General features: G+C 45.4%; 1 protein-coding gene across 4 annotated transcripts in view; it reads left to right on the top strand.

The window, feature by feature from the left end:
• LOC115090923 (polycystin-1-like) overlaps positions 1–13,424 on the top strand; it is a 172,649-nt gene that overhangs the window by 102,722 nt on the left and 56,503 nt on the right. For all 4 annotated transcript variants that reach the window (XM_029600605.1, XM_029600604.1, XM_029600606.1 and 1 more), the window contains exons 23-28: positions 1,339–1,480; positions 1,899–2,489; positions 2,602–2,758; positions 7,275–7,527; positions 9,948–10,143; positions 10,998–11,165. In XM_029600605.1, coding sequence (XP_029456465.1) covers positions 1,339–1,480; positions 1,899–2,489; positions 2,602–2,758; positions 7,275–7,527; positions 9,948–10,143; positions 10,998–11,165 — 1,507 coding nt within the window. The remainder of the gene's footprint in view (positions 1–1,338; positions 1,481–1,898; positions 2,490–2,601; positions 2,759–7,274; positions 7,528–9,947; positions 10,144–10,997; positions 11,166–13,424) is intronic.

Below are 13,424 nucleotides of genomic sequence, written 5' to 3'. Positions count from 1 at the left end.
GAGAGACCTGGATTTGAAGCCTGTGCTTAGGGTGGCAAAAATATGGGGGGGGGAGGGTACCAGCAGGCTGGCTGAAGATTTGCTGCCTCCTAAACTGTGCTGAATCTCACTTAGCAGAGAACGTTTTGCTTCTTGCTCCAGCCCCTCCCTTCTCAGTGCAAAAACCAGGAGGGGAAGAGGTGAGGCTGGAAGGGACAAAGCTCAGAAAAAACTGCTCAACTCTCTAATCCTGTACCTCCCCTCCTGTCCTCTGCAGGGAAGAGGAGGAGAGGGGTGATGCCAGAGCACACAGCAGTGATTAAAAAAATTGCTCTGTTCCCTAATCTGGCCCCTCTGCTCTTGTCGTTCAGGGATATGAGAGGAGGAGGTGAGCCTGGAGTAGAGAGAGCAAAGCTAGGAAGGCTGTGCCTTAGACCTTCTGCTCTATTGTTCCTTGTCACGGAGGATGTGCGGAGAGTGGGGAAGGTTTCCAAAATCACCAACAGTGCCTAAGGGTAGCAAAACCCTAAATTTGTTACCGTGCACAGAGGCTGTTCATTTTGAGACAGAGTTGGGAGCCTCCTACCTTTCAAACAATGTTAGAACTGATACGCCGACCGCCAGCTCAAGAGATGTGGCTGCCATGATGTTGAGAAGTTTTCCCTTGCATTGCTTAGAAACGACAAGGTTGGCTTTCAAAGAGTTTAGGCTCCTGACTTTTTAAATTAGGATCCTAAATTGGCCCTTTTGAAATCCGAGTGCCTACATTTAGGCTTCTAGTTTCATTAGGCTCCTAAATTTAGCATCCTCAAAAGTTGGGTGGCCATGATGGTGGAGTTAGGGTGGGGAAACAAAGTTAGGAGCTTAGCACTGATTTTCAGAACTAGGTGCCTAATTTAGGCACCTAAGTCTAGGCAAACGATTAGCAGGCCTAAATAAAGGATTCTAACTTTTAGGCTCCTAAATCTATGCAGATTTTCAGCTGAAAACTTAAGCACCTAAGTTTTGCTGAAAATAGGTGCCTAACTTGGGGACCTAATTTAGAGGCCTAAATTTAGGAGCTCAGCCTTTTTTTTTTTTTTTTTAATATGGGCCCCAACATTTACTGATTCACTAGGGTGGGGGTGACTGATGGGAGCCCTAAGATCTCTGCCTAAGAGAACGTGCAGATGGAGAGAGAAGATTAAAAAAGAATGGTAAGAGAGAGAAAAGGGGAAGAGATAAATAGATGGATACAGAAAGAGAGAGAAAGGGGGGAGAGTAAAACTTAAAGAAAGAGGCACAAGACAGGGGAGGGAGAGCAGGAATCTCTCTTTTGGTAAGAGTTGCCCTCCCCTCATCTCGTTTTTAACCTTGCAGGTAATACCACAAGAGATCACCCCTGACAGCCGTGCCAGCATATTGGAAGCTGTGCAACAAATGATCCACATTATCAGCACCGAGACTGAGGAGGGGCACAATACGCCTACCTCTGCTGGGAGAAGTATCTTAGGGATTTTAGGTGAGCGCTTGTTACAGCATTGTCAAAACAAGTCTTCCCGCACGTGTGGCGCAATTTTTGTGCCGAGGGGACAGGGATATCGTTGTTCGGATGAGGTTGGGTCTCTGAAGACCTCACTGCTGACTATGTATTAATCTATCAATGTCTGTGAGGACAGAGGAGGAGAGGGAGTAGGGGAATAAAAGTTGCACAGTAAAGCAACTGTGAGACGGGGGAAGAATTTAAGGATTGGAAAGAGAGGGCTGTGACAAAAGGAAATGGAAGATCAGGAGCACTGCGTCAGGGTGAGAGGTGGGAAGAAAAGAAATGCTGCGTTTTGAAGAGGGGATTAAAAAGAGTGACTAGGAAGTAGGGGGCATGGTAAGGTGCAGGGATTCATCTACTTTGTGATTCCTCCATTGTTTTTTGTTTTTTTTAGGAAGGACTTTAACCACCCTGGACATGGTCCCTGGCAGACTTGCTTTTTCCCTGGGAAGCACAGGAGCTGCCGTATCTGCGTTTAATCTCACGCGAGCCCTAATGAAGTCTTTGATGAGGTCCCGCGTTCTGAACGAAGAAACGCTGTCCCTTTCTGTCTCTGAGATTCAGGTTCAAGGCAAGCGGGTGGATTCCAGGAGCTTAATGTGCACAGGGCCTTCCGATCACTGCCTCTTCTCCCTTCCTGCTGCACTTTCTGCCCAACTGGTGAGTAAGGGGGAGCTGGTGCAGGTGATAATGGACATTGGAATGAACCCCTTCCCTTTTCACTCCGTTTCAACCAACTCCATCTCTACTCATCTGGCTTCTCTGGAGTTCACAGCTTCAGACGGGACCCAGATTCCCATCGCCAATTTGTCTGGGGAGAAAGCCATCTGGCTGAGGCTGCCAACTGAGGACCAAGCAAACTGGAATGCTGATGAAACATTAATCCAGATCCCACCAAGAGACTCTGTTAACTTCATGGTGAAAACAGCTGGACATAATGATGCTGCCGGGATCCACATACATGTTCATGTCACTGTGCCGGTGGGTAAGTATGGCGCTGCCGTATCTCCGTGCCGAATGGTAAATTTGCACCGTTATGTAATCATGACATCGCAGTGCACGGTATCACCTTTAACTTTGACAGTTTCTCTTCGCAGGTGCTGATCTTACCCTGGAAAGGAAGCCTGTGATCTCTTTCTATACCCGTGGCAACCTGATGCCCAATGTGCCGCCCTCATTATGGAGACAAGATGTCACCTTTACTTCAGGACTATATGGCAGCAGCAAAGAGGTCACCATCCTGATCTCGCCTCCGTAAGGATATGGTCCCACTACGAAATTTTATTTTAATTCAAAGTTTTTATTGAAAAGCATAACCATACAATAATGTACACAAAACATGAGGGTAACATATAGGGTAACCCATAACAACATGTAAGGCAAACCTCCCCGTGCCCCCCTATCCTGCTGCAAGCGCGCACACAAAAATGAAAGGTGGTTCTGTAGGCATATAAGCCAATAAGCAATGCTTCAAGATGGACAGGTCTCTAGCCACAGCAGGTACGGCTTCTAGATAGCCTCAAACCTATCAATTGTTTGTTTAAGTGCAGTCAATTTCCGCAAATAATTTGTGTTCCTAAGATGCTGACAAACAGAAGACAATGCTGGAATTTCCAGAGACTTCCAAAAGGCTGCCAGCGCACTTCCTGCGACTGTAATCATCTGCAGTATTAACATTTTCAGTGAGATCACTGTATCAGGAGCAGGGAGACTTAAAAGGAACATCTTAGGGGTATAGCTAGGACTGCAAAACACAGGGCTAAATTTTGCTGCCATAGGGTTACACCTTAGGGTGATGCAACTGCCACGTTTCACAAGGGAAAGCCTTCATTTCCAAAGGCCTGATTCACTAAGGCTTTTCTCTCATTCTGTGTCTATTGAAAAAATGTTTAATTAACAGGCCCTGAGCGATGCACTTCTGAGCTACATCCTCTTAAGGTTCTTCTCTTTCATGGACACATTTTTGATTCATTGTCCTACCTGACTGAATATTTCAACAGATGGGGAACTCATCTTCCTCCTAGGAGATTATAGATTTACAAAGAGCTTGGCATTTGTCCTTCCATCATGCCTCTTGCAGGCTTAGTGTCTGAGCTCCTGTCAATATAGCTACTCACACATATTTCTTCACACAATGAAATCCAATTCCAGTCTCTCACACACTCCTCCTAGAACATGCTCAAAACACTTCTGTGGGACACTACCACTAGGGCTCAAAATACAGGGGTTCACATGCTCTGGGACATACCATGTTGCATATGTCCTACACATACATATCTATAAATTAGTCTCAAATAATACCAACATCGGTCAGTTATGCTGAATTTTGCTTTTCCTTTTCAAAGTTTTGGTACACACTTCACCATTAAGTCATAGCTGCCATGCTAGCCCTTCCTTACATCCCGAGGGGATAGCTGGTATTCATAAGCAGGAAATGAGGCATGTAGTATTAACTTCTGGCATGTGTTCAGAGGTGTGCCTCAGGTCTTCTTCTGTGTTTACTAATGAGGATGTTGGGGAGATACCAGTTCCGGAGATGGTTTTCAGGGGTGATGAGTCAGATGAACTGAACAAAATCACTGTGAACCTGGAAGATGTAGTAGGCCAGATTGACAAACTAAAGAGTAGAAAATCACCTGGACCAGATGGTATGCATCCTAGGGTACTGAAGGAACTAAAAAATGAAATTTCTGATCTATTAGTTAAAATTTGTAACCTATCATTAAAATCATCCATTGTACCTGAAGACTGGAGGGTGGCCAATGTAACCCTGATATTTAAAAAAGGCTCCAGGGGTGATCTGGGTAACTATAGACCAGTGAGCCTGACTTCAGTGCCAGGAAAAATAGTGGAAACTATTCTCAAGATCAAAATCGTAGAGATTATAGAAAGACATGATTTAATGGAACACAGTCAACATGGATTTACCCAAGGGAAGTCTTGCCTAACAAATCTGCTTCATTTGTTTTGAAGGGGTTAATAAACATGTGGATAAAGGTGAACCGGTAGATGTAGTGTATTTGGATTTTCAGAAGGCATTTGACAAAGTCCCTCATGAGAGGCTTCTACGAAAACTAAAAAGTCATGGGATAGGAGGCGATGGCCTTTTGTGGATTACAAATTGGTTAAAAGACAGAAAACAGAGAGTAGGATTAAATGGTCAATTTTCTCAGTGGAAAAGGGTAAACAATGGAGTGCCTCAGGGATCTGTACTTGGACAGGTGCTTTTTAATATATATATAAATGATCTGGAAAGGAATACGACGAGTGAGGTTATCAGATTTGCGGATAATACAAAATTATTCAGAGTAGTTAAATCACAAGCGGACTGTGATACATTACAGGAGGACCTTGCAAGACTGGAAGATTGGGCATCCAAATGGCAGATGAAATTTAATGTCGACAAGTGCAAGGTGTTGCATATAGGGAAAAATAACCTTGCTTTAGTTACACGATATTAGGTTCCATATTAGGAGCTACCACCCAGGAAAAAAATCTAGGCATCATAGTGGATAATACTTTAAAATCGTCGGCTCAGTGTGCTGCAGCAGTCAAAAAAGCAAACAGAATGTTAGGAATTATTAGGAAGGGAATGGTTAATAGAACGGAAAATGTCATAATGCCTCTATATCGCTCCATGGTGAGACCACACCTTGAATACTAGAGATGTGAATCGTGTCCTCGATCGTCTTAACGATCGATTTCGGCTGGGAGGGGGAGGGAATCGTATTGTTGCCGTTTGGGTGTGTAAACTATCGTGAAAAATCGTTAAAATCGTGAGCTGGCACACTAAACCCCCTTAAAACCCACCCCGACCCTTTAAATTAAATCCCCCACCCTCCCGAACCCCCCCCCCAAATGCTTTAAATTACCTGGGGATCCGGCGGTGGTCCAGAACGGCGGCGGTCCGGAACGGTCCCCTCAATAGAATCGTGTTGTCTTCAGCCGGCGCCATTTTTCAAAATGGCCGCCGCAAAATGGCGGCGGCCATAGACAAAAACGATTCGACGGAGGAGGTCGTTCCGGACCCCCGCTGGACTTTTGGCAAGTCTTGTGGGGGTCAGGAGGCCCCCCCAAGCTGGCCAAAAGTTTCCTGGGAGTCCAGCGGGGTTCCGGGAGCGATTTCTTGCCGCGAATCGTTTTCGTACGGAAAATGGCGCCGGCAGGAGATCGAGTGCAGGAGGTCGTTCAGCGGCGGTCCGGAACCCCCGCTGAACGACCTCCTGCAGTCGATCTCCTGCCGGCGCCATTTTCCGTACGAAAACGATTCGCAGCAAGAAATCGCTCCCGGAACCCCGCTGGACTCCCAGGAAACTTTTGGCCAGCTTGGGGGGGCCTCCTGACCCCCACAAGACTTGCCAAAAGTCCAGCGGGGGTCCGGAACGACCTCCTCCGTCGACTGCAGGAGGTCGTTCAGCGGCGGTCCGGAACCCCCGCTGAACGACCTCCTGCAGTCGATCTCCTGCCGGCGCCATTTTCCGTACGAAAACGATTCGCAGCAAGAAATCGCTCCCGGAACCCCGCTGGACTCCCAGGAAACTTTTGGCCAGCTTGGGGGGGCCTCCTGACCCCCACAAGACTTGCCAAAAGTCCAGCGGGGGTCCGGAACGACCTCCTCCGTCGAATCGTTTTTGTCTATGGCCGCCGCCATTTTGCGGCGGCCATTTTGAAAAATGGCGCCGGCTGAAGACAACACAATTCTATTGAGGGGGCCGTTCCAGACCGCTGCCGTTCTGGACCACCGCCGGATCCCCAGGTAATTTAAAGCATTGGGGGGGGGGTTCGGGAGGGGGGGGGATTTAATTTAAAGGGTCGGGGGGGGGTTTTAGGAGGTTTTAGTGTGCCGGTTTTCCTGCCCTCCCCTTCCCCCGATTTACGATTTTTTAACGATAAATCGGGGGAATTGGTATTGTATCGTGGCCCTAACGATTTTTTGACGATTTAAAATATATCGGACGATATTTTAAATCGTCAAAAAACGATTCACATCCCTATTGAATACTGTGTACAATTTTAGTCGCTGCATCTAAAAAAAATACAGTTGCGATAGAGAAGGTACAGAGAAGGGCAACCAAAATGATAAAGGGGATGGAACAGCTCCCCTATGAGGAAAGGCTGAAGAGGTTAGGGCTGTTCAGCTTGGAGAAGAGACAGCTTAGGGGGATATGATAGAGGTCTTGAACGAGTAGATGTGACTCGGTTATTTACACTTTTGAATAATAGAAGGACTAGGGGATATTCCATGAAGTTAGCAAGTAGCACATTTAAAACTAATCGGAGAAAATTCTTTTTCACTCAACGCACAATAGAGCTCTGGAATTTGTTGCCAGAGGATGTGGTTGGTGCAGTTAGTGTAGCTGGGTTCAAAAAAGGTTTAGATAAGTTATTGGAGAAGAAGTCCATTAACGGCTATTAATCAAGTTTACTTAGGGAATAGCCACTGCTATTAATTGCATCAGTAGCATGGGATCTTCTTTGTGTTTGGGTAATTGCCAGGTTCTTGTGGCCTGGTTTGGCCTCTGTTGGAAACAGGATGCTGGGCTTGATGGACCCTTGGTCTGACCCAGCATGGCAATTTCTTATGTTCTTATGTAGCTTGCAGCTTAATATGTCTTGAGCAAGAAGAAATGACCTATTCTTTGGGATCATACTGGGTACTTGTAACCCGGATTGACCACTGTCTGAGACAGGATTCTAGGCTTGATGGACCTTTGGTCTGACCTAATATGGCATTTCTTATGTTCTTATGTCGTCTTCCTTTCTCTCTTAGCTTCAATGGCACATACAAGGACTATCTTATCAACATCACCAGTCACCTCTCATATACGTCAGTTAATGCCTCGATCACTGTTTTCTCCAGTCTCTGCCAGTATTTCCACTTTCAGAACATGCAGTGGAGTACAGAAGGTGTGACCCCAACAAATGCCACCAACCGTAAAGAAGTTGTTTGCCTGACAGAGCACTTGACAGTCTTCGGAGCAAGTCTCTTTGTGCAACCTCACAGTGTTATCTTCCTTCCACCGGTAAGTCCCTCATTACCACCCTCTTTCTCTTGCAGCATGGCCACAGTGGGAGAGGACCAACCAAGCTTCGTGAGCATTAATATCAAACAGGCCGATTCAGAAAAACGCGTGGGAAAGCTAGTGCTCTCCCGGCGCACGCACAGGCCACTCTCCTGGGCGCGCGATTCAGGAGGGTGGCCTATGCAAATTAGGGGCCCGCGGTAAAAGGAGGCGCTAGGGACACTAGCGCGTCCCTAACGCCTCCTTTTTGACAGGAGCGGCAGCTGTCAGCAGGTTTGACAGCCAACGCTCAATTTTTTTTTTTCAATTTATAATTTTATTGCCAAGACCAACAACAGAACAAAGCAAAAACAAGTAATACAAGAACATGAGGTACATGGCAGTGTTTACAACCATTACAGGAAACACCCTCCCCCCCTCCCCCCCGTCATGCTACTCAATAACAAGAGAGAAATCATAAGAATCGAAAACCGAAACAACATGCTTGCGTGAAGGATGAAAAGGATGGCAGTAAGCACCAGTCCATATAGTGTCCAGCCAGGCAATTAAGGAGAGGAGAGTGGCGGAAGTGGAAGCGGCCGCCAAGTGATGTAGGGATTCCATATTTGATGAAATTTGGCGAGACGATGGTATTTAAACGCAGTTAGGCGATATAGAGTACACGTCTTGTCCAAACGTGACAGAAGCTCGGTAGGCGTGGGCGGTTGAGCCCTCTTCCATGAGTATGCAATTTCCATGGCTGTCGACGTGCACACCAGCTGAATAAAGGTCTGTGCAGGAGCTGGAAGGCCGTCATCCGAGAGATGAAGAAGAGCCTGGGCAGGATCAAGAACAATTGACCGGCCCAAAACCTCGGAGATCATCTGGGAGACATAAGTCCATACTTTCTGTATCAGGGCACAATCCCACCACATATGAAGGAAAGTACCCAATTGATTGCAATTGCGCCAGCAATGAGGGTCGTGGCTAGTGGAGAAACGATGAAGGCGTAGCAGAGTAAAATGCCATCTGTATAAAAGCTTGTAGTTGGCCTCCGACACCCGTGCAGATACCAGACCCCGCGACATGCGAAGAAAGACAATGTCCCATTCGTCATCAGACAGAGGTCTACCCAGATCCACCTCCCAAGCTCGCAGATGTGTCGGTTTGACCGTAAGGCGGGACGCCAGCAGCTTGTAGAGTTTCGAGACAAGTCCCCTTGGAAGTTGAGTATGGGAGCAGTAGCCTTCAAAGAGAGAGCGCCGGTGTGATATCAGCCCTTTGGACTGTAGTTGAAGTAGGAAATGGCGCAGTTGCATGTAAGGTAGGAATTCAACACTGGAAAAGTGGAAAACGTCCTGCAGTTGAGTGAAGGAAAGAGGTGCGCCGTTATGGAGTACCTGGGAGAAGGTGGAGATACCTCTCGCCTTCCAGGTGAAGTAAGCTTGGCGTGGAAGACCCGGCTGAAAGAGAGTATTATGGAAGAGTGAACTCTGTAAAAAGTAGAGCTCCGGGCCCACCAACTGACGTTTCCACTGACGCCATACATTGAGAGTGTGTCGAGCGCAGGAGGTAAGGGTCAGGGACGACCTCCAGGTATGAGTGGGTTGCCAAATCAACGCCGACAACGGCATGGGAGATATCCAAGATTGCTCAAGTTGAACCCAGGGCTTGCCATCGAGTGGAGCCAACGCTCAATTTTGCCGGCGTCTGTTCTCAAATCCGCTGACAGCCACGGGTTCGGAAAACGGACGCCAGCATAATTGAGCGTCCGTTTTCCGACCCACGGGCCGATTTAAAAAATTGTTTTTTAAATTTTTTACTTTTTTTTTTAACTTTTGGGGCAGTTTTTACTGCTTTTCTGTGCACTTCCCCGGCGCCGGCAGAAATTAAGGGGTAAAGCTAACGTGTCGAAAACACGTGTCCAAATGCGGGTTAACAGTGCGTTCCACCAGAGTGCACTGTACTGTATCAGCCTGAAAGAGAGAAGTTTCCTCTCTGATTTCAGATTAGAATATTTTGTTAGATCATTGATCTCCAATGACATTACTGTTACCTTTCCCCCTTGTCCCAGATCCGGTTAGATTTGTGTATGTTTTTTAAAGGTATCCACAGATCTCTGAAAAGAGAAGCAACAGGGTCCACTGAGGTATGAAGACTCAACCAATTCATGCATTTTTTTGAAACAGTCTAGGGTATAATACCCAATAACTTGTCCATGGGTTGCTAAGAGGTAATTTAAGGAGAAAGTCTTTTCCCCAACCATGGCAAGAACTCTTGAGAGCAATTTGACTTCAAGGGCAGACTTTTTTTCTCTGCAATCAATGCAAAGTGTTTCATTATTCAAACTATCTCCATTACTTTCCTTCCCCAAAACACTCAAAGCAAGGTCTCCCTTTGCACTGAATCTTTAGTGTTATGTTTCTATGTTTTGATTTCAGAGTCAACGCTCAAAGCAGAGTCCTCTCATGGTGATCACCTGCTCTGTGCTATTTTCCATTTACCTGGTGATGATCCTGATTGCCCACAAACTGGATGATATTGATGTTACCCGAGTGGGCATCATTCCTTTATGTGGTCCATCAGGCCGGTACAGATACTGGGTAGTGGTGAAGACTGGCTGGAAAAGGGGCTCAGGTATGAGAATCTTGGAGAATATTTCCAATTTTGTGGCTCCGTCATGCCTTGCGTAAGAGCTAAGGCTGTATGAGATTCCAGGACATGCCATATGTACTATAACCATATAGCCTGATGATACAACCTCCTCTTTCGAGCTCCTTATACTTATGGATTTCATAGAGAACCAGTGTGTGCAGGAAGATTTAATTAATATGGAGATGGAATTTGAATTTCTCCTCCAGCATAGAGGTAGTGGTTTTAGTATGAGCAGTGCTGAAAGAGGAATCAGATTCAATTAAAAATGTAATATTTTATTGGGTTATGTTCTATTTCTTAGTAATGAGCTTTAGAGAATGGAGTCAAATATTTCCTCCTTTAACACAATTTATACATCCTGTCTTAAATTTAAGAAACAGAGAGCGACACATTTCCTAGTCAAGTTGTAGACAGTGAGGTCCATTTTTAGTCACTGTACTGATAGCAAAGTTAGCCGGAAAAACGTATTCATCTAATTTTGGAAGTATATTCAGTAGTACAGTGTAGCTGTACTACTGAATATACCCAGCTAACTTTAAATCTGCTCTTTGGCCTGACCAGACCTAGCCAGATAAGTTATCTGGCTAAATCTGAATATCAAGTTAACTGGATTAACTTATCCGGCTAACTCAACTCTTCCCAGATATGCCCCCAGAACACCCCTAACTTACCCAGCTAAATTTTATCCAGATAACTTATTAACCAGCTAGAATTTAGCAAGTTAAGTGTCCAAATCGTCATTTAGCTAGGTAACCTCTAAGTTATCTGGCTAAATGCTTTTGAATATGGACCTTGTCGAGTCCGACAGTTCATCCTGAAGGTTTTATCTGTTCTAGGTACAACAGCACACATTGGCATTAGCTTATATGGATTAAACAAAAGTGGTTCTCGGCACCTAGACAAGAGTTGGGCCTTCCAGAGGAATAGCCAAGACATTTTCCAAGTAGAGACAGATGCTAACTTGGGAGAAATCTGGAAGATCAGAATTTGGCATGATAATACAGGTATGGCAGAGGTAGATATGGAAAACTCGTATCTTTGATGTTTCAAGCTTTTGTATTTTTAGTTTTATTTTTAATCTTTTTTATTTTATTTCAGAGTTCTAAATTTTTTAGCTCCCTGTGAGGGAGTTGGTTGGGCCGTTAGATGATCGAGGGTTATAAAGGACACTTAGGGAAGACAAATCTATAGCGGTAAACTAAATTAATTCTTTGCTTTGATATTTTACTGAGGAGGATGTTTGGGAGATACTGGTGCTGGAAACATTATTTAATGGTGATTCAGAAGAAATGAAGCAAATCACGGCAAACCTGGAAGATGTAATAGGGCAGATTGAAGACTAAAGAATAGCAAATCAGCTGTACCAGATGGTGTACACCCTAGAGTTCTGAAAGAACTAAAAATGAAATTACATATCTATTACTAGTATTTTGTAACCTATCATTTTAAAATTGCCTATTGTATGTGAAGATTGGAGGATGGTCTTTTTAACACCGATTTTTAAAAAGGGCTCCAGGGGTGATCTGGGAAATTATAGATTGGTGAGTCTGATTTCGGTGCTGGGAAATATAGAAATTATTCTAAAGAACAAAATCACAGAACCTATAGAAAGATATAGTTTAATGGGATACAACAGACATGGATTTACCTAAGGGAAGTTTTGCCTCACCAATCTGTTACATTATTTTGAAGAGGTTAATAAATATGTAGATAATGGTGAGGCAATGGATGGTAGTGTATTTGGATTTTCAGAAGGCATTTGAGAAAGTCCCTCATCAGAGACTCCTGAGAAAATTAAAAAGTCATGGGATAGGAGGCAATGGCCTTTTGTGGATTGCGAACTGGTTAAAAGGTAGAAAACAGAGTAGGACTTAATGGTCATTTTGTCAATGGAGGAGGTAAAGAGTAGAGTGACCCAGGGATCTGTTCTCGGTTCAGTGCTTTTTTATATAATAATAAATGATTTGGAAGAGCGAACCAGTGAGGTGATCAAATTTTTAGATGAGACAAAATTATTCTGAGTTGTTAAATCACAAGTGGATTGTGAGAAATTGCAGAAGGACCTTGCAAGTCTGAGAGATTGGACATCCAAATGGCAGATGAAATTTAATGTGGACAATTGATTCACATAGGGATAAATAATCCAAATGTTAAGTTCCATACTAGGAGTCACCAAGGAGGAAAAGGATCTAGACATCATTGTGGGCAATACTTTTAAATCCTCATCTCATTGTATGGCGGCAGACAAACAAGCAAACAGAATGTTAGGGGTAGATTTTCAAAGGCTACGTGCGTAAGATACGTGCGTAACCTGAGAAAATCTGCCCTTGCGTGCGCTGAGCCTATTTTGCATAGGCTCGGCGGCGCGTGCAAGCCCCGGGACACACGTATGTCCCGGGGCTTTCAAAAATGGGCGGTCTGGGGGCGTGGGCCAGGGGCATGATGGCAGTTCGGGGGCGGTCCGGGGGCATGGCTGGGGGCGTGGCAGCGGTTCGGGGGCAGTCTGGGGGCAGGGTTGAATCCTCCGGCACAGTGGCCTGTGCCGGGAGATGGTGAGCTGGTGCGTGCAAATTACACCTGCCAGAGGCAGGCGTAACTCAACGAGATAAGGTGGGGGGGGGGGGGATTTAGATAGGGTTGGGGGGTGGGTTAAATAGGGGAAGGGAGGGAAAGGTGGGGGGGGGCCAGAAAAAAAGTTCCCTCCAAGGCCGCTCCGAAATCGGAGCGGCCTTGGAGGGAACTTTTTTTCTGGAGGGAACGGGGAAAGCCATCGGGGCTCCCCTCGGGCTCGGTGCGCGCAAGGTGCACATGTGTGCACCCCCTTGCGCTCACCAAGCCCGGATTTTATAACATGCACGCGGCAGTGCGCGCATGTTCTAAAATCGGGCGTAGATTTTAAGATCTGGCCCTTAGTGATTATTAGGAAAGGAATAGAGAATAAAACAGAGAATATCATAATACATCTGTATCACCCCATAGTGAAACTGTACCTGGAGTACTGTGTACAGTTCTGGTCAGCACATCTCAAAAAAGATATAAGCTGAACTGAAAAAGGTAGACAGAAGGGCAACCAAATGATAAAGGGGTAGAACTGCTTCCCCATGAAGAAAGCCTAAAGAGGTTAGGGCTTTTCAGTTTGGAGAAGAGATGGCTGGGGGGGGGGGGGGGGGGTGGATATGATATAGGTCTATAAAATCATGAATGGAATAGAAAACATAAAAGTTTGTTCTTTCAAAAAATACATTGATTCAAGGACAGTCCAT

Source organism: Rhinatrema bivittatum, chromosome 4 (assembly GCF_901001135.1).
Source record: "Rhinatrema bivittatum chromosome 4, aRhiBiv1.1, whole genome shotgun sequence".
Lineage (NCBI taxonomy): Eukaryota > Metazoa > Chordata > Amphibia > Gymnophiona > Rhinatrematidae > Rhinatrema > Rhinatrema bivittatum.
Note: the sequence above shows the minus strand (reverse complement) of the source record. Positions and strands in the feature narration are given on the sequence as shown.